General features: G+C 34.6%; 2 protein-coding genes across 2 annotated transcripts; both read right to left on the reverse strand.

Annotated features, from left to right (window-relative positions):
- Window positions 1–944: 944 nt before the first annotated feature.
- Window positions 945–9073, reverse strand: LOC128559382 (putative uncharacterized protein DDB_G0286901). Its single transcript, XM_053550733.1, has 4 exons — window positions 8901–9073; window positions 6516–6663; window positions 1731–5497; window positions 945–1139 (listed from the first exon to the last, which is right to left on the reverse strand). The coding sequence occupies exons 1-3, from the start codon at window positions 8938–8940 to the stop codon at window positions 2767–2769; spliced, it is 2919 nt and encodes a 972-aa protein (XP_053406708.1). The 5' UTR covers window positions 8941–9073; the 3' UTR covers window positions 945–1139; window positions 1731–2766.
- Window positions 9074–12566: 3493 nt separating this feature from the next.
- On the reverse strand, window positions 12567–20281 carry LOC123547661 (probable cyclin-dependent serine/threonine-protein kinase DDB_G0292550). The gene is given in 5 exon segments (XM_053550734.1): window positions 12567–12756; window positions 13941–14725; window positions 14727–15993; window positions 18928–19078; window positions 20123–20281. Coding segments are annotated over 5 exon segments (2280 nt in total). The 5' UTR covers window positions 20163–20281; the 3' UTR covers window positions 12567–12719.
- Window positions 20282–20520: the final 239 nt, after the last annotated feature.

Here is a 20520-nt window from a genome sequence, read left to right on the forward strand (position 1 = left end):
AGCTCAAACAATTATAGGCTAGAGATACTATACAAGTACTTGACTTTTGTCCTTTTGTTGAGGTTCTCGTCAGACGATGTCATACGAGTCCTATTGCATAGATGTACAACCTATGTCCTCTTAACTGAAGCTGCAAGTCAATATGATTACCCTGACTCCTGGATACTCATATAGCATTAAACTACCTTATAGGTATGACCCCATTGCCTCAAATTAAGTTGATCCATGTCTTTAAGCTGGAACTCTCCTACCGTCTCAAGCCATATATCTCTGTCTTAGCTTTCCGATGCTCAGCCTGTATTTGCTATCGACTGTCCATTAAAGATTCAACTTCTATGCGTGGCACAAAAGCTCTACTTTAGTTTCAAACTTTTTCGTTTATATAATTTATCCGCTGCAATAGCTCTGGGATAAATTATAAGTTGAATCCTCGATGTGTTTACATCAATAACAAGTTACTTCATCTATATATACCCTAGAAGAAATGCGGTTTGATTGGTGCTATTTATAGAACTTGTTTATGATCGGACCAAATTCGACCATAGAATTTCATAACGTTTTCAATACATCAAAAACACAAATTAATCTACAAATATTAAAACATATGAGAAAATTGACAGGCCATGTTTTAATATTTTTACAGCTAGGTTTTAAATTGACCATACGTTTCAATATGAGTAATTTTTTGACCAACCTCAATGTAATGTTAACATTCGTTCTAATTTTACAAAAATGCGCAAAAAAAAATCTTAACGAAGTTTCATTTTATATCATACATTTTGTTCTTGTTATGAAATTACCATGGTCAGCAATGTTTCAATGTTTCTCTTCTAAATCATACATAATATATTATTGCGCGAAATGGCATGAACGGTTTTCCTTAATCTACCACAGGCGGAACAGAAACATTATTTATTTTAACGTAAAGAAAAACAACTGATAGCATATCTTCTCATTTTATTGATTTTAGTAATAAATAAACGTCATGAGACAAGGTATCAGTGTCAATACAAATGTAATTATTATCATTCCTCCACATATTTTCATGATTTCGCTCGCTCGACACTTACGATACTGTTCCACATGTATCTTTCATGTTACTTTAAAAGCATACTCCCTCGTACAATACAAATTTCTCCCTAGAAAATAAGAAGAAAGACTTGTTAGATAATATAAAAACAAAACATTCAGTTGATGTTCATAGTTTCGTATTAAACAAACATTAACAAATGGTGGGATATTTGAACAACTTCTTATCCCGTTGCTCTGCTCTTGTTTGGGTTTTATTTCTTACATGCGCAGTCGTTTTCAAAACTGTATTTAACGGATATTACTTTGATTACTACGCTCGCAATACCAATCTATTCTAGTTCTGTACAATGGTCAATACATCGTGACCTTTGTATCCGCAAGCGTTTTATATAAAACATTTGCAAAGTGTTCCAGCGATTTGACTAAACAATGAGTTATGTAGTGTAATAGAATTATTCCATGGTTATATCAATATCAATAGTATTGCCATAATACATTAGAGGACTAAATTTATTGTGTAGGTCTATTCAAATCTATTGATTGTTGATTATCAATAAATAAATTTGAATATTTTTGCCATTATAGATTAGAGGACATGATATGCTGTGTAGATTTATTCAAATCAATTAATTGAAAATAAGCAATATCGATTTCAATAGTGTTGCCATCATAGATTAGATGACAATTAATTTACTTACTCGCATTCAGCTTCACATCTATTACGGTAGGTTTCGTTGTCCGTTGTGCAACAAGGTTTGTAATCTGGTTTACACAAACAGTTGCTTGACTCGGGGGCATGAATTACAATATTAATGGGCTCTGGAATGGAAGCGCTATTCTTGTTACTGTCGTAATTGTTGTTGAAACTGTTCCAATTGTTGTAACTGTTTCCGTTGTTCTTATTGATACCATAAATATTGCTGAACTTCAGGCCGTTGAAATTATTACCAATTACGTCATTGATACCATTTCCGTTTTTCTTATTGATACCATAAATATTGCTGAACTTGAGGTTATTGTTATCGTTTAAGCTGTTCTGATTGCTTTCGAAGTTCTTTAAGATGTCAAGTATGCTGTAACTGCCTAAGTTGTCATCGACGGTATTGCTGTTGAAAACGATTCTGTTACTACCACCAATGCTGAGTTTGTGGTTCTGGCTGTTACTGTCATAAACGTTAGCATTATTGTTACTGTTTTTGTTTTCGTAATAACTGTGTGTGTTTGTATTTCTGTTTCCAATGAAGCTGTTCTTATTTATGTTGTGATTGCCTGTTCCTATGTTGTTAGAGTCATAACCATTACTGTTACTGTTTGAGTTAAACCTATTCCCGTTTTGAGAATTGAAACCGTTTCCGTTAGAATTGTAACCGTTACCATTGTTTTTGGAATTGTAATTGTTACCATTATTGTTGGAATTGTAGCTGTTACCAAAGCTGTTTCCGTTTTTTATACTATTGTAAATCCTTCCATTATTGTTGCTATTTTTATTGCTGTTATAGTTGTTACCACCGTTGAAGCTACTGCTGTTGCGATTGTATCTGTTTTTGCCGTTGAAGCTGTTTCCGTTGTTTATGTTGTTGTTATTTTTACCGTTAAAATTATTTCTTTTACTGTTTACATAGCTATTTACGTTGGTGTTTCTGTTGCTATTTCTGCTGTAGCCGTTTCTTTCATTGTTTCCATTGCTATTACTATAGCCATTTCCGTTCACGTTACTGTTAGCATTATAACCATTCAAGGCGTTTCTGATACCGTTGCTGTTACCATTTTGCTATTATATCCATTTCCGTTGCTGTAACCAGTCATGCCATGAAAGCCATTTCCGTTACCGTTACTGTTACCGTTTATGCCATTGTATCCATTTCCGTTTTTGCTACCATTATTGCCGTTATAACCATTTCCGTTTCTACGACTGTTACCATCATTGCCATTATAGCTATTTTTATTACCGTTACCATTACTATTTTTGCCATTATAGCCATTTCCATTACCATTACTGTTACCAGTCATGTCATTATAGCCACTTCCGTTACCGTTACTGCTACCGTTTATGCCATTATAGGCATTTCTGTTACCGTTGTTGCTACCATTATTGCCGTTATAGCCATTTCCGTTACTGCGACTATTACCACCATTGCCATTGTAGCTATTTTCATTACCATTACCATTACTATTTTTGCCATTATAGCTATTTCCGTTACTGTTACTGTTACCGTTTATGCCATTATAGACATTAGTGTCACCTTTGTTGTTACTATTATTCTCGTTATAACCGTTGCTGCGACTGTTACCATTATTGCCCTTGTAGCTATTTCCGTTACCGTAACCATTACCATTTTTGCCATTATAGCTATTTCTGTTTCCGTTACTGTTACTGTTACTAGTCATGCCATTATAGCCATTTCCATTACCGTTTATGCCATTATAACCATTGTTGTTACCATTATTGCCGTTATAACCATTTCCTTTACTGTGGCTATTACCATCTTTGATATTATAATTTCTTCCATTAACGTTAACATTATTATTTTTGCCATCATTGGCATTTCTTTTACCGTTATTGTTACCAGTCATTCCATTAAAGCCATTACTGTTACCGTTACTGTTAATGTTTATGTCACTATAACCATTTCTATTACCATTGTGGATACCATTATTGCCATTCAAACCATTCCTGCTACCGTTATTGTTACCATTATTGCCAATATAGCCATTTCCGTTACTGTGACTGTTACCATCTTTGCCATTATAGCTACTTCCATTACCGTTAACATTACTATTTTTGCCACCATAGCCATTTCCCGTACCGTTGTTGTTATCATTATTGCCATTATAGCCATTTCTGTTACCGTTACTGTTACCGTTTATGTCGTTATGACCATTACTATTACCATGGCTGATACCAATATTGCCATTTAAACCATTTCTGCTACCGTTGTCGTTACTGTTTTGGCCGTTATATCCATTTCCATTAGTGTTAATTCCATTTCCGTTTGTATAACCAGAATTACCATGATTATTGCCCTTTCTGTTACTGTTACTGTTACTGTTACCATTTTTGCCGTTGTACCCATTTCCGTTATCATAACTGTTACCGTTCATGCCAGTATAGCCAATTCCTTTTCTGTTACTATTACCATTATTGCCATTATGGTCAATTCCATTACCGTGTCTATTTCCATAATTACCATTTTGGCCCTTTCCGCTGATGTTACTGTTAATATTTTTGCCATTATAACCATTCTTGTTATCGTTGCTATTACCATTGTAGCTTTTATAAACATTTCCGTTTCCGTTACTATTTTCATAATTGCCATTATAGCCATTTCTGCCATTGCTTCTATTACCATTATTATCATTATAACCATTTTTGTTACCATTTTTTCCATTAAAGCCATTTCCGTTATCGTAACTGTTCCCATTATTGCCGATTCCATAATCGTTACTGATACCATTATTGCCTATATAGACATTTCCGTTACCCTTACCATTTCCATTGTCGTTTTTGCTTCTATTTCCGTTACCGTAACTGTTAACATTATTACCATTTCGGATTACGGTATCATTCCGAATATTGCCATTATAGCCAATTCCGTCACCATTTTTGCCGGAATAGCCCTTCCTGTTACCGTTACTGTTACCATTACTGCCATTATGGTCAATTTTGTTACCGTTTCTGTCACCATTATTGCCGTTAGAGCTCTTTCCGTTCGTGTTATTGTTACCATTATTGCCGTTATATCCATTTCCTTTACTTTGACTGTTACCATCGTTGCCATTGGTCTTTCCATTATCGTAACCATTACCATTTTTGCTATTATAGCCATTTCTGTTACCGTTGCTGTTTCCATCATTGCCATTATAGCCATTTCCGTTACCGTTACTGTTACCCTTCATGCCATTATATCCATTTCCGTTACCGTTACTGTTACCATTATAGTCATAATAGCCATTTCCGTTAGCGTTACCATTTCTTATTTTGTTTTTACTACTGTTTCCGGTACCGTCACCGTTACCATTATAGCCAATAACACTTTCGTTATTGTTTCTAATATTGCCATTTTTATAATTATAGACGTTTCCGATACCGTTAACGATATTGATACTTTTGCCATTTCCGTTACTGTTACCATTGTTGCCATTAATGCCATTTCCGTTTCCGTTACCGTTTCCTATATTGTCATTATAGCCATTTCCGTTAAGATTGCTGTTACCATTTATGCCATTATAGCCGTTTCTGTTACCGTTACTTTTTCCCTTTATGTTTTTATTGCCATTTCCGTTACTGTTACCATTCATGCTGTTATAGCCATTCCCGTTGCCGTTACTGTTTCCATTTTTGTCAGTGACATTAAATTCATTTTTATTGCTAACGTTGTTGCTAAAGTTGTATCCGTTGTAGTTGCTATTTTTATTTCTGCTGTCGCTGCATGGACAGGGTCCATTACATGCCTTGCGCTCCCTCCTGAAAAACAAAAGTCCATTTATTGTCAGTTCAATATTATCTGTGGTAACGCTATTGAAGATCATGGTGGCGGAACACCTACTCGTCTAATAGCGTGAATGACCTCACTTATTGACGATAGATGCCAGTAGCTCCTTGTTATATGAAAGACTGCATTTTAGGCGAGCAGAACCTGACTTAGACTTACTCTGTTTGGCAAGATAAATGATAGTAGCTTCTTGACATGAATGACTATACGTTATAGACCTAGCATTTACCTATTTAATTGCATTCACTGACAACAACATCATTGCTGTAAAGAATATTTCTGAAATTCACTGAACTGTCCTAGAGATATAGTAACTGTCATTTACAAGATATCATTTTCATAAGAACGACTTAGTGACAATCAAAGAGGCAAACACTGTCGCGAGGGAATACTTACTGACATTCCTGACATTCACAAAATCATTGGCTGATGTTGAGAAATGCTTACTCTGACATTCACAAAAGCAAGAACTGACGTTGAGGAATACATACTAACGTTCACAAAAGAAATGGCTGACGTTTAGGAATACTTTCTGCATTTCACAAGAGCAATGGCTGACGTTGAAGAATACTTACTGACGTTCACAAAATCAATGGCTTGCATTCAGGAATACTTACTGACGTTCACAGAAGAAAAGACCGAATTTGGGGAATACATACTGACATTTAAAAGAAAAAAACATTTATTTTCGTAGGGGAATACTAATCATTATTTACAGAGGCAATACGGCAATACTTATAGACATACATTGAAAAAAAAACATTGCTTTTTTGCTTGTTGTTATTTTTTTTTTATTTTTTTTATTATATTTTTATTTTTTTTTTTTTTTTGCTTTTGTTGTTTTCTTTTTCGGCAATGCTCATTGACATTCACACAAATGAAGGTTTTTGAATTGGGAATACTTACTAACGCTGGCTGAAACAATCATTTCATAGGAAAACTACTTACAGAGTTTCACAGTGGCAACTATTGTCTTATGGGAATACTTACTGGCATTCACAGTAGCAATCGTTCTCGTAGGTATTGCCATTGGATGAACATACAGGTCTGTTTCCATATGGTCTACAATACTTGTCACAATCAGAGCTGAGACTATTCCCAATGCCGCCGTTGTTGTTACTGTTGTAACTACATTGCACTGAAATAAAAAATACATTGCGTGTTTAAAAAGTAATTATTAAGGTATGACCCGTGTAATAGTGTACCTCCTTTTGAAGAGTATTCAAATCCTACAATAAACTAACTTTGACTAAATTTAGACAAGTTCAGAAGCCACTGAGCCCATTCTTTCAATTATATTCTAGAAAGTTTTCTTTTCAGCTATTATGAATTTTTAGAATAATTTTATGTAACATTTTGTCAAGGATTATCTGAACAAGGCATGAACATTAAATACATGCGTTACATGCGGTAAAAGTTCTCTTTTTTGCCTTTACTCTTTAGATTGCATATTGTGGAAGAAATATAAGTAGGTTTTACTTCTACCTCAAGGTTATTTTTAAATGAAGTGAGCAAAATTTAAAGCAGTACCACATGACTCGACCGTAATTTTTCAGTGTTCGAATTCGAATTCTGTCTGACTAAATCCTTCTACTTGAGGCACCCTAGAAAAAAAAATGATATTCACAGTTTTATTTTGTGTTTTATAATTGTTTACAAACAGTCTGGAGTTTCTTTTATCAAATTGATGGTATTATGAATTTTCTGCAAACGTTTTAGACAGTGGCCATCACTTTGAAATTTGTCTCTACTTGAGCTTAAGATAATATCATGATTTATACAAAAGTTACAAAAACCTACACGGTAATAATTGTTTAAATTTTGCATACAAGTCTCTCACTGGATACAATATATTTCTGTAACATTGTTTTGAACATTTGAAATATTCACTATTAGCTGGGCCATACCTTAACCTTATTATATCAAACGTATTTTTTAAATAAATGCTTTCAATGAATACCGACATGTGTACTTATTTTGAAACTAAAATTGATTGAAACAGCACTTGTGGGGTTTAGGTTTGTAACTGCAATGAAGGGTGTTAATATTTTACGATGTCTGTTCTGTAGCAAAATTATATTCTGGTGTTCCAACATCCAATGAACGCGCTTCATGCTTTACTTTACAAAGCACAACTTGATATTTTCTATCTCTTATAAATTATTTTTTGAAATTATTCTGCATTAATTATTTAATTGTAACATTTTAACATTAATAAGAGAATGACTACTTAGATATACACCGTGAGCATGATCACACTACAAAGTTACTATAAATGGTAGTACTACATACACATTTTCAATCTATTTGTACGTAGTCTAAGTGGCCATAATATCTAATCAACACAACCGCCTCGGTAGCCTAGAGGTAGAGCGTCCGCTTCGAGTGCGGGAGGTCGTGGGTTCGATCCCCGGCCGCGTCATACCAAAGACGTAAAAAATGGTACTAGCAGCTTCCTCGCTTGGCACTCAGCATTAAGAGGATAGTGCTAGGACTGGTCAGCCCGGTGTCAGTATAATGTGACTGGGTGGGGTATCATGCCACGTGTCTACGGCGTGATATTCCAGTGAGGCAGCACTATAAAGTTGGGCATTGCGCTCACTGCTACAAGTAGACACCGTCGTTTATATGACTGAAAAATTGTTGACAAAGACGTTAAACCCGAACACACACACACACACACACACACACACACACACACATCTAATCAACAACCAAATATTTTCGAAATTTGACTAATGTATTTAAATCACCGAAACATTTTTGTCAACTTCGTTACGCGTAAATATATTGTAATTATTAATGTGTGTGCGTGTATGTTCTTTTATAACTATAGTAACTGTACACTTAATTCATCATACTTAAAATACAAATAGTTTAGATGTGGTATCGTGTGAATTGAATATTTATTGATTGAAAGAAAAAACGTGCATTGCCAGATCTAAATGCATTTTTGTTGAGAAAAGAAAGCTAAAAGGTTCGCAAGTCAGTTACAGTTTAAAGCTGACCAACCACTATTCGCCATATAAGTGGCCGGAATGAAGTATGTTGTGCTACTTAAAGCTAATATGATAAAACAAATCATTTAAATCGTTTGAATGACTCTGTCCAAATGGCGATCACAAGCATTGTAATGTTACCTGGACATTCATTCTGACAGCTGAGCTAAGTGTTTGCGAGTTTTGCTAAGTCATGACATGTTAAACAGTGTGTACAGTAACTCAGGCTACGGATTTTATATATCAAACAGAAAAATGGAACAATGGTGTAATATGTTCAACAACGTTTTAACTATTGTTTGTAAATAAAATTTCAAATTTAAAGAAAAGAAACAATTTTTCAAACAAAGGACAAATCAAACAGTAGCATACATACCCGCAATGAAACACAAAGCTAGCACTGTAAAAGCCTTCATTATGAAAACAAATCTAATACTGCCTAACAGTGAAAGTCCGAAACTGCAGTATAAGCTTTGTAATGGCTTCTTGTTACGATTACAAGAGAAACAAGTGTTTTGTGCTACACGATTACACACGTTGTGACTAGTTTATCATTGTAATATATGGTAATTTCGCAAGACAATGCAACATTTAATTCTTTTAAAAAATTGTCGAAATTTATTACTATAAGTTGTCAAACAAATGCATGTCCTCGACATGATGAAAATTTAAAACTATGTCCGCAAAAAACGGCAATGTCTTTCTGTGGATCAGTTGATTTAAGAAACGTGATTTCCTGAAAAGTTCTTGAGCGTTGCTTCCTGTCTTGAACAGTGTTCGTATTGTAGCAATTTTTCAGTTGCAAAAATGTCAAAGTAGCTCCTGCAGTATTCTGCCTATAAAGCATAATTCTGTCTGAGCAATTTACTTGGAATGCAGCGTTTCATACGTGAAACAATACTGTGTTGTTTTTACGATCTTTTATATAAAGCATTAAATATACTGTTTTTCCTGTATAAAGAACAAAGGGCATTGTATAAACTTTAGAAATTTAAAAATGAAGTTATACGAGGTATATAATTAAAATATAAAGGAGGTATAAAATTAATTTGTTTCCAAAATTGCTTTCTTTGTTTGGCTTTCTTATCTTGTACATATATATTGTTTACCTTATTACTTAGTTTATTATTGAAACAGAAATATCGTTTATATTCTTGACAATACTTGATAATAGCTTACTTGTGTTCATGTTGATTGCTCTTTTAGTAGCATAGCAAGTTATATTTGTAGCAATAATATGCTAGTTTCTGAAGATTTCGGTAATATTTTGCTTTACACAAGTCAGAACAGGTAACATGAGCCAATAGTAGATTTCTATGATTTGGTTGGTTAATCAAACTCGGGCGAAAGCGATACAATTTCTGTTTGGTTTAGTCAGCTTGGCCAATATCATATTCCTTTCTAGGCAGTAAAATAGACGCCATCTTGAATTGTTTTAACCTTTGTCAACACCTAGGAATCCAAATGATTAATAATTAAGTGCGCTATATCCTGCAGTGACTTACGTTACAATTTACGAAAGACGAAAATTACATTTACGTCTGTCAAAACTGGCTTTCATGTTTAGTGTTCAACCCGTTTACAGCTGGACACTACGCTTCCCGCTTTGATTGTATCTGACGGAAGAGGGGGAGGACTCGACTCTAGATAAGCAGTTTTTAAATCCTACCAGGACTGAACTGTTTTAATATCTGTCTTCTGGCCTGTTTCGTCGGGCCCTTAAGGTTGTTTCTCTTGTTGCTCTGTCTTCTGAAAAGACATTGAGTACATACTTTTTTGGTTCTTAAGGTTTGCTTTTTATATTTATACACGAGCATTTTTGTGTTTTACATACCATGCCTTTTTGTTTCCATTACGTGTGTAAGAGATTCACCTGGAGGGGATTACTTTTATTTACACTGTCCCGTATCTTTGGAACATGGTGGGGGTAAGAGTGAGGTTGGGTGCGCACATAAACCCGTTTCAGCTCCCAAGTGGTGTTTTTGCCACTGACCATTCCAAGGCGGTGCTCTACTTTGTTCCTTTGTTTGTTCGTTTTGTCCTGCGTGCATGTTTGCGCGCGTTTGTGTGTGTGTGTGTGTGTGTGTGTGTGCGTGCGTGCGTGCGTGCGTGCGTGCGTGCGTGCGTGTGTGTGTGTGTCAACTGGCGCTCTGTTCTGCAAAACTGAACACAGTATTGGGTTAACTTCTTTACGTAGTTAGTGCATATCAATAACGAAAGACAATAAATATTTTAAGTTAACACATTAAAAAGTCGTGATTATGCAGAAACAGGTAGTCTAGTAAATTATATAGAATATAGAATTGCCTTACCTGATTAATTCGATAAAACATCTAAACATTTCATACGAGAAATTGTTAATGTTTAAATAAAAAAATATAAAGCTATATGAGCCGCGCCATGACAAAACCAACATAGTGCGTTTGCTACCAGCATTGATCTAGACCAGCCTGCGCATCCGCAGTAATGTGGATGCGCAAGCTGGTCTGGATCTGGATCCATGCTTGTCGCAAACGCACTATGTTGGTTTTCTCATGGTGCGGCTCATATAGTATCTTTTTGTTATAAACACTGAATTCTGATACGGCATAGATGCTAATCGACATGTTTCATTTGGTTTTGAGAGCAAAGTAGGTGTACAACATATCGCCGTCGGCGGAATGATGAAGTTGTAAATGTATGACATAAGATATGTGTCTTTGTTATGTGATATATGCCATTTTAACACAAATCAATTCATTTTCCTATTAAACAAAGAAAACTGATAAGTGTGTGTTATTTAGGAAATAATATAACCCAAACAGTGAGTTCGTCGATGAATAAAATCATACTTGTATCACGAGAGCGCAGTCCGAGTGATTTTATAATACGAATCTAAACGACAAACAATGATTTTATACATGAACAAATCACTGTTTGTATTACATATTACTCCGATTCTAACACGTTACCAAGTATTATTATGTGCCTTCTTGACGACATCCATCACATATTTGTCTATTTTCTGCTGATTTCCTTTCCAGCGCGCCGCCATGCCGTCTGACGCTATGACGTAATAATTGTGACGTCAGAAAAATGAACTGTTAAATAATAACATACAGTTTTCAGCCTTCTTTGTTTAATGGGAAAACAAATTGGGTCGTATTAGAATATACAACAATTTATTTCTTCGGACGTCATACATACTACGCCATAGCGTTAAACGGCATAACAGCGCGCTGGAAAAGAAACCAACACAAAACATACAAATATTTGATGGCTGTCAAACATGATGTACCTGAAACCCTTGGAAACGTGTTAAAATCAAAATGATATATCTCATTTAGTTATTTGCTCTTGAATATAATGGCTGTTTGTCGTTCAGGTGCGCATTATTATATCACTCGGGCATCGTGATATAATTCTTTCGTATCTCAACTCCAAACAACGATTTTATTCAAACACAATTACAAAATGAGATATCTTATTTCTAAATTAAAACGCTCAATGTGTGCAAGATTCGTAGATTTTACAATCCGTTTAGCTTGGTATATAGTTTGAATTTGAGTGTTTCACAGATGTAAATAGAAAAAGGAAATGAATATCAGTTACATTTTAAAGGCTTAGATAATATAGAATAAGAGATGTAGTCGGTGTAATCTTGAATATTAGTTTTACTCAAGGTAATAAAACCAAATATTTTTTTACTAGTCTCAGGGTCAAATTAACATTCGTTATAGTGTAACAAAAGATGACAAAATATTTGTATTGTGTCAATAATGCACAAGAAATTCATTTCTCATTATGAAATCATCGTTCTCAGTAAAATGTCAATGTGAACAATGTATCTCGAAATAAAAAACGTTGTGCATTGTTAACGCACCTTTGGACATGGGACGTTTACCTTCGGAAAAATTAGAGTGGGTCTAATTGTAACTGCCATTATATACTTTCTGAATTGTACGCCATATTATTGCGTGAAATTGAATCCAATGCTTTTATCAACTACCACAGGCAGGAATACATATTTTATTTCAAATAACAAAAAAGAATCAATACCATGTCTACTCTAGTGCTTTAATAAAGAAACAACATGACACAAATTGTCTGTAAAATAAATATAGAATTGTCATTTCCTTCACACATTTGATATCTTCTGCCATGCTTACTAGGCCCTCACTTACGATACAGTTCCATATGTATCTTTCATCTCAATCTAATAGCACTCTCCATCGTACCAAACACTTTTCCCCCTAGAGAAAGAGAAAACAGGCTAATTAGATAATAGAACAAGAAATGCATAATAGTTATAGATTCAATTGATATCAGTATCTTCTAAAACAATCATTCCCCAGCAGAGGATCATTTAGATTTTTTTTTCGTGATGCCATTATTTTTTTATTTTTGTCTTGGGTTTAACGTCATACTGACACAATTATAGGTCATATGGTAATGTTCTAGATTTTATGGGGGAGGATAGACCCACAAAACCGCTATAAGCTTTCTGGATGGCTGCTTCTTCACATGAAGAATTCTACGCCCTAAGAAAGGTTAGAACCCGCATCGATGAGAGGCAAGTGATTTGAAGTTAGCAACTATAACCACTCGGCCCTATGGGCCCCACTCCTCGTTTTGAATACCGTAACACAGCTGATATTACAGTATCAATATATTAGATTTTAAACGTGTTTCTTTCTTATAATACCGAACTGCAACTGATATTTTTTGCTTCTGAATGTCAACACGATTAACTTTCTTTACAAAGCTTTATATGTTTATTTGTTTTACATAAAACTTATTTTTAGACTGAATATTATCATTTGTATACATGCCGAGCTTTGTCCTGTATGTCTTTGTACGTCCATTCAAATCAATTGATTGTTGATTAGCAATGTCAATTTCAATATTGTTAACGTTATACATTAGAGTACAAAATTTACTTTGTAGGTCTATTCAAATCAATTAATTATTAATTAACAATATAATTTTTAACATTGTTACGATTATACATAAGTGGACAAAATTTATTTGTAGGTCTATTCAAATCCGTGATTGTTGATTAGCAATATTCATTTCAATATTGTTACCATTAACGGACAAAATGTACTTGGTAGGGCTATTCAAATAAATGGATGGTTGATTAGGAATGTCAATTTCAATAGCGTTACCAATATGCATTAGAGGACATTTTTCTTTGCAGGTCTATTCAGATCGATTGATTGCTGATTAGCAATATCGATTTCAACATTGTTGTCAATATATTAGAGGACAAAATTTACTTTGTTCAAATCATTTGATTGTTGATTAGCTATTTTTACCATTAAAGATTAGAGGACAAACCTTATTTGTACGTCCATTCAAATCAAATCATTGTTGGTAAGCAATATCAATTTCAGTATTGTTACTATTATACATAAGAGGACAACAATTTACTTACTCGCATTCAGCTTCACATTTACTGTTGTATGTTTCATTGTCCGTTGTGCAACAAGGTTCGTAATCTTGTTTACAGAAACAGTTGCTTGACGGCGAGGCATGGATAATGATAATGGTTGGCTCCGCAACGGGTATGCTGTTCCCATTGGTGTTACTGTTTCCGTTGTTATTGCTATTACTATTGCTGCTGAAGCTATTGAAATTTCCGTTGCTGTTATTATTGCCGTTGTTATTGCTATTACTATTGCTGTTGAAGCTATTGAAATTTCCGTTGCTGTTACTATTGCCGTTGTTATTGCTGTTACTGTTTCCATTACTGTAACTGTTACTGTTTCGATTGCTGTTACTGTTTCCATTGCTGTTACTGTTTCCATTGCTGTTACTGTTTCCATAGCTGTTACTGTTTCCATTGTTGTTACTGTTCCCAAAGCTGTTTCCGTTGTTGTTGAGGCTGTTCTGACTGTTGATGTTTTTGACTATGTCAAGTATGCTGTTGACGTTTAAGTTTTCATCGTTGGTATTACCATTGTAAACCATCCTGTTACTTCCGCCAACGCTGACTCTGTTGATGTTGATGTTGCTATCGTCATTAGAATTGCCGTTGTTGATACTGTTACTGCCATAATTATAACCATTATTGTTACTGTTTCCATTGTAGCTGTTTTTGTTGGTGAAGCTGATACCTTTGTTAGAATTGAAGCTGTTGCCGTTGTTTGAATTGAAGCTGTTCCCGTTGTTGGAATTGAAGCTGTTACCGCTGTTAGAATTGAAGCCGTTACCGCTGTTAGAATTGAAGTCGTTCCCGTTGTAAATTGAAACTGTTTCCATTGCTGTTGCTGTTTTTGTTGCTATTGTAACTGTCTTCATCGTTATTGCTATTTGTGTTGCTGTTGTAACTGTTCTTGTCATTGTTGTTGTAACTGTTTCCATATTTTATAAAGCTGTTCTTGTTGCCGTTATAGCTATTTACGTTGGTGTTTCTGTTACTGTTTCCATTGTTATTGTAGCTGTTTCCATTATTATTACTATTTCTGTTACTGTTTCCATTAATACCGTTAAAGCCATTTCTGTTTCCGTTACTGTTTCCATTATTGCTGTTTAAGCCATTTCTGTTTCCGTTACTGTTTCCATTATTGCTGTTTAAGCTATTTCCGTTGTTGTTACTATTTCCATTATAGCTGTTTAAGCCATTACCGTTGTTGTTACTATTTCCATTATTGCTGTTTAAGCCATTACCGTTGTAACTATTTCCTTTATTGCTATTAAAGCCATTTTTGTTTCCGTTACTGTTTCCATTATTGCTGTTTATGCCATAAGCGTTGCCACCGTTGCCGTTACTGTTTCCATTATTGCTGTTTAAACCATTACCGTTGCCACTGTTGCCGTTACTGTTTCCATTATTGCTGTTTAAACCATTACCGTTGCCACTGTTGCCGTTACTGTTTCCATTATTGCTGTTTAAACCATTACCGTTGCCACCGTTCCCGTTACTGTTTCCATTATTGTTGTTTAAACCATAACCGTTGCCACCGTTGCCACCGTTGCCGTTACTGTTTCCATTTTTGCCGTTTAAACCATTACCGTTGCCACCGTTCCCGTTACTGTTTCCATTATTGTTGTTTAAACCATAACCGTTGCCACCGTTGCCACCGTTCCCGTTACCGTTTCCGTTTTTGCTGTTTAAGCTATTTCCGTTGTTGTTACTATTTCCATTATAGCCGTTTAAGCTATTTCCGTTGTTGTTACTATTTCCATTATAGCTGTTTAAGCTATTTCCGTTGTTGTTACTATTTCCATTATAGCTGTTTAAGCTATTTCCGTTGTTGTTACTATTTCCATTATAGCTGTTTAAGCTATTTCCGTTGTTGTTACTATTTCCGTTATTGCTGTTTAAGCCATTTCCGTTGCCGTTACTGTTTCCCTTGTTGCTGTTTTGTCCATTCAAGCTATTTCTATTGCCATTGTTGCTGTTATAGACATATCCGTTCTTGTTTGTGTTATAATTGTTGTTGCCGCTGCATGGACATGGTCCATCACACACCTTGTACTCCGACCTGAAAATGTAACATTTGTTTATTTTCACTTCAACTTAATAAAAGGCATACAAATGCATACACATATTGTTTATCAGAGACTCATCCATTTACAAATTTAAATAAATACAAATAATCAATAGCATCGGTATTTACAGAATTACAAGAGGCTTAAAATAGATTCATACTATTAAAAATATATGTTTCAGTTAAAACCTCTCTAAATGGAAGGTTGGTGTTTATTAATAAAATACGCTTGTACATGAAAAGGCTTTGTCCAGACAATAAATAAAACACTTATCACTGTATCAAATATGTAGTATTATATAAATTAGTGCTAGTCTTACCAAAGTTAAGCACCCCTTTCACTGAAATTTTCTTATTTAATGACTTGAAAAAGTATGTTTTTAAAATATAAATAAAACACCTATTGTCTAACACCAGCCATGAATTCCAATGATTAACACCAGCAGTATTACATTATGTTTGCATAATTACTAACAAAAGAACACGTAACAATTCTTGTACTTCAGTCAATTAAAGAAGGTTTACCATTAGATTCTGTAAAATACCAGCTCAAATTATAATACCAATTCATGTACATTACTCCATTACCAGCCCCCCCCCCCCCCCCCCCCCTCCCCCCAGAAATCACTTCTTTTCAAAATATCAAAGTGGGTTTAGGTGGACAACCGTACACTACTCTTATTTGTAAATATTTGTAAAATTTTCTCCGTCTGTTAGGTATGGTGGCTGATTTCTGCCATTTCGTGTTTTTGTGTTGGCGGGGCGAAAACACGACAACGTGAAAACACGAAAACACGACAAATTTTACGCGAAAACTCGACGTTTAAAGGGCGCCGACACGACAGATTTATCGTGTTGGCGGGTATAAATATGTCGTGTCGGCGCCCATTAAACGGCGAGTTTTCATGTTTTCGCCCAGCCGGCAGGAAAACACAAAAACTCGACAAATTAGGTATTTGTCGAGTTTTCGTGTTGTCGTGTTTTCGCCCCGCCGACACAAAAACAAGACAAATTCTGTTCAGACATCTCTTATAAAATGTAGAGTTATTCTGAAGCCAGTGGCAAAGGGTTTTAGAAACATTTTTCTTTCTATTCGAACGAACCGCCAATTCAAAATTTATTTATATTCACTAAAGCTGCATTAGGAGATTTCAGATTATAAAACAATACAATAAAATGTGAGATGTCAATCATCGTTTTAAGAATACAAAGACTAGTGTATGTATTACTGACCCGGTTCCAGAATATTTCATTGGGGTGCGGGGAGCGGCAACAGTTAAAGACTGAAGGCGGCGTCGGAGAGCCGAGTAGGGTTAGGTACGGAAGGGGGTAACCCCTCATGTTAGGTGGGTCATGCCCTCCTATTTAGGGGGTCAGAGGGTATCCTCACGGACATTTTTTAAATATGAATGAAATGATTGCCTTTGTTGCATTTTGGGGTCTAAATTGTAAAAAAAATATTATTCCTTTGCCAAAATTGTTGGGATGGGTGCAACTATGACGAGTACAGGTCACATGTAGTTAACTGCATCAAAATACAAGGACTGAAAAAATTATTAAAATATCATGTCCTGAAAAAGAGTTATTTGAGCTGAAAAAAATGATCCCGGGTAAAATATTTAGAAAAAAATGGAGACAACTCCGCAAAGACTTTATGATAGGCTTAGGTGGCTATTGATCTAGAACCTCATGCAAACTATGTACTTTTTACCTCTAACCATGGAAGAAGCATGCATACTTGCCACGTGGATTAGCAATCTGAATACAAAACTATGTAAAGATCAAATAATTGATTGCCTTGGGGAAAGTGGGACATTTTCTGTGGTGAATTTTGTCAACATTTTTTTAAAAAGTTAAAACCCACAGAATTTCACAAGGTGAAATATGTTAAAAAGGCTACTGCTGCAAAGAGAACAATCTCAACTACCCATACATATACGTCAAAGTATGGGAAAAATATCTAAAATATGAGAATCTCGAAGAAATCAATTTCAAGACTGTTAGATGCATAACTGTGTTATCATGCATGACATGTAACATAGATAAGTTACTTTTCATTAGCACTGATATAACATGGGCATGATTAGGATTAACAAACGGGGATCACTAAACAATTTGGCTATATAAACAGATTGTTTCCCTTGTGTAAAGAAGGCTCATGGTAAGTCTCTAATATATGTGCTCATGCTAAGTAATTTTATCACCTATATCAGCATATCCTAACTTATCTAATGACAGAAAAACTCTGTAATTCAAGTTTCTACAACCAGAACCGTTCTTAGTCATACAATTCATAAAAATTATATGCCTGGGAGGCCAATTTATGGAAACTTTTTACGGTCTTATTTTAAATAAAACTTTCTAAACAAATCAATAAAACACTTCGTTATATTGTTTAAAAACAGTTGATTTATATCTTACCACATGGTTTAACACCCGTTTTCAGAACTTTTAACTGAATATGAGAGCGATTAAGGCAAAATATTTGACTCCGTGTCAAAACTTTCATGGTAACAATGGTTACAATTAGAAAAGTTGAACTAAAACTGCGAAACCAATGCTGACGGACGGTTGATTTTAAAACTATTAAGTGCAAAAAAAATGTAGAGACATCCGCAGATATGTTCATACTAACTGACATTTGTAAAAACAATTGTTTTTATAGATGAATACTTACTGACATTCATAGACACAATCACTTAAGTAGATGAATATTTACTGACATTTATAGAAACATTAACTTTCGTAAATGAATACTTACTGACATTTTCAAAAGTAATCATTTTCTTAGGCGAAAACTATTAACATTTGAAGAAACTATCATCGCCATCATGGAAAATTTACTGATATTTAGAGAAAAACTTATTGTTTTGGGGTAGTGTTTACTGACATTCACAGAAGCTATCAATATTGTATGGGTATACTTACTGACATTCGCAGAAGCAATCATTTTCGTAGGTAATGCCTTTCGATGAGCATACTGGTTTGTTTCCGTATGGTAAACAATACTTGTTGCAATCAGGTCTCGGTCCATTTCCCCCGCCGCCGCCGTTATTGTTGCTATTGTCACTACATTGCACTGAAACACAAATGCATTGTTTAAGAAGTATATATTTAATCTAGATACATATGCGATGTCATTGTTGATAAATCCGGGCAAAATAACAAAAGATGATCAAAGATTGTGTTTGAATATTTCCTAAAATTGAGTAATTGCCACAAAAGTTACGCTTGAGAAACCTGAATGTTATTGTCTGGTAGTGAATGTGTCTTGCCGTTTCAACATCAAATGAACATGCTCTTTACGTTTCTACAACAAAATTTTCTATAAAAAAAATCTTAAATAATTTTTTCCATAATGACCAACTTTCTCATATTATTTCATGGCTTGAAGCAATTTGAACGTGCTATAAGGTTTATAAAGTATAGTTTATCTGTACTGTGGCGCAACTATAGACAAACTAATTTGAATATTATCTTTTTAATTCTTAGAACAACAATGAGTATCTGCTAATGACATTGATAAGAGAAACCATCAGAACGATAAGTTATTGATGCTATTGTCTCTTTGGCTCTGACATTTTAAGAGATTGTGTCAGTTCTTGAAGTATATTAAAATGTATACCGGCAGATGAAGTCTTAAATTACCTCACTGAATATGTACTTTGTCAATTGTTAACTTCAGAAAACTATTATGTGGCAAGAAATATAAATGCGAGTTTTATAATTCATATTAAGTCCTACATTACGAGAAATTTAATAAGTAGCATTATAACCATAGTGTGTTGTAGAAGCTAAATCATAAGGCCATTGTAAATAAAAATGTATATTTTTTCTTCATCTATTTCATTTAAACTTTCCTACGGCCTTCGTAATATATTCTTACGCATAAGAACTCAAGACTCTGGTTATTCTACGATAAACCACGTTTGGAAACTTATTATTTCTTAACTAACAGTAACACGTGACCTATGATATTTAAATTCCCGTATGGCTAAAACGTTTTGTTGGTTTATCAGCTACTTACTATGTTTAAAATACGTTGTAAAATCTCATTTTCGAGTACATTTTCGCATAGCAAAAGAAAAGTTAACTTTATGTAAACAAAGATTAATATACATACCTGCGACGACACAAAGAGCTAGTATAACAATAACCTTCATTGTGAACAAAACCTAACACTGCCTAACAGTAAAAATCCGAAAATGCAGTATCAGATCTCTAAAGGCTACTGGTGGAGACTGTTAGGAGGAAATTTCTTTTGTACCAGACGGTTTCACGCATGGTGACAATTGTAGCATCAAGGTTTTGTAATTTTGCCACTAAAGTTAAAATTTTTGACATACTTAAACTTTTGCCAGGATAAATTAGTTCAACTTGTCATAAAGAACACATGCACGTCTCAACAAAATAAACGCCTGACTTGTACGTCCGCTACATGATTGGACATGCATAATTCTGAGGCCAAAAATAGGCTAATTAACATAACGTGAATTTCCTGAAATGTTCTCTTGCGTTTCA

Source organism: Mercenaria mercenaria, chromosome 9 (genome assembly GCF_021730395.1).
Source record: "Mercenaria mercenaria strain notata chromosome 9, MADL_Memer_1, whole genome shotgun sequence".
Lineage (NCBI taxonomy): Eukaryota > Metazoa > Mollusca > Bivalvia > Venerida > Veneridae > Mercenaria > Mercenaria mercenaria.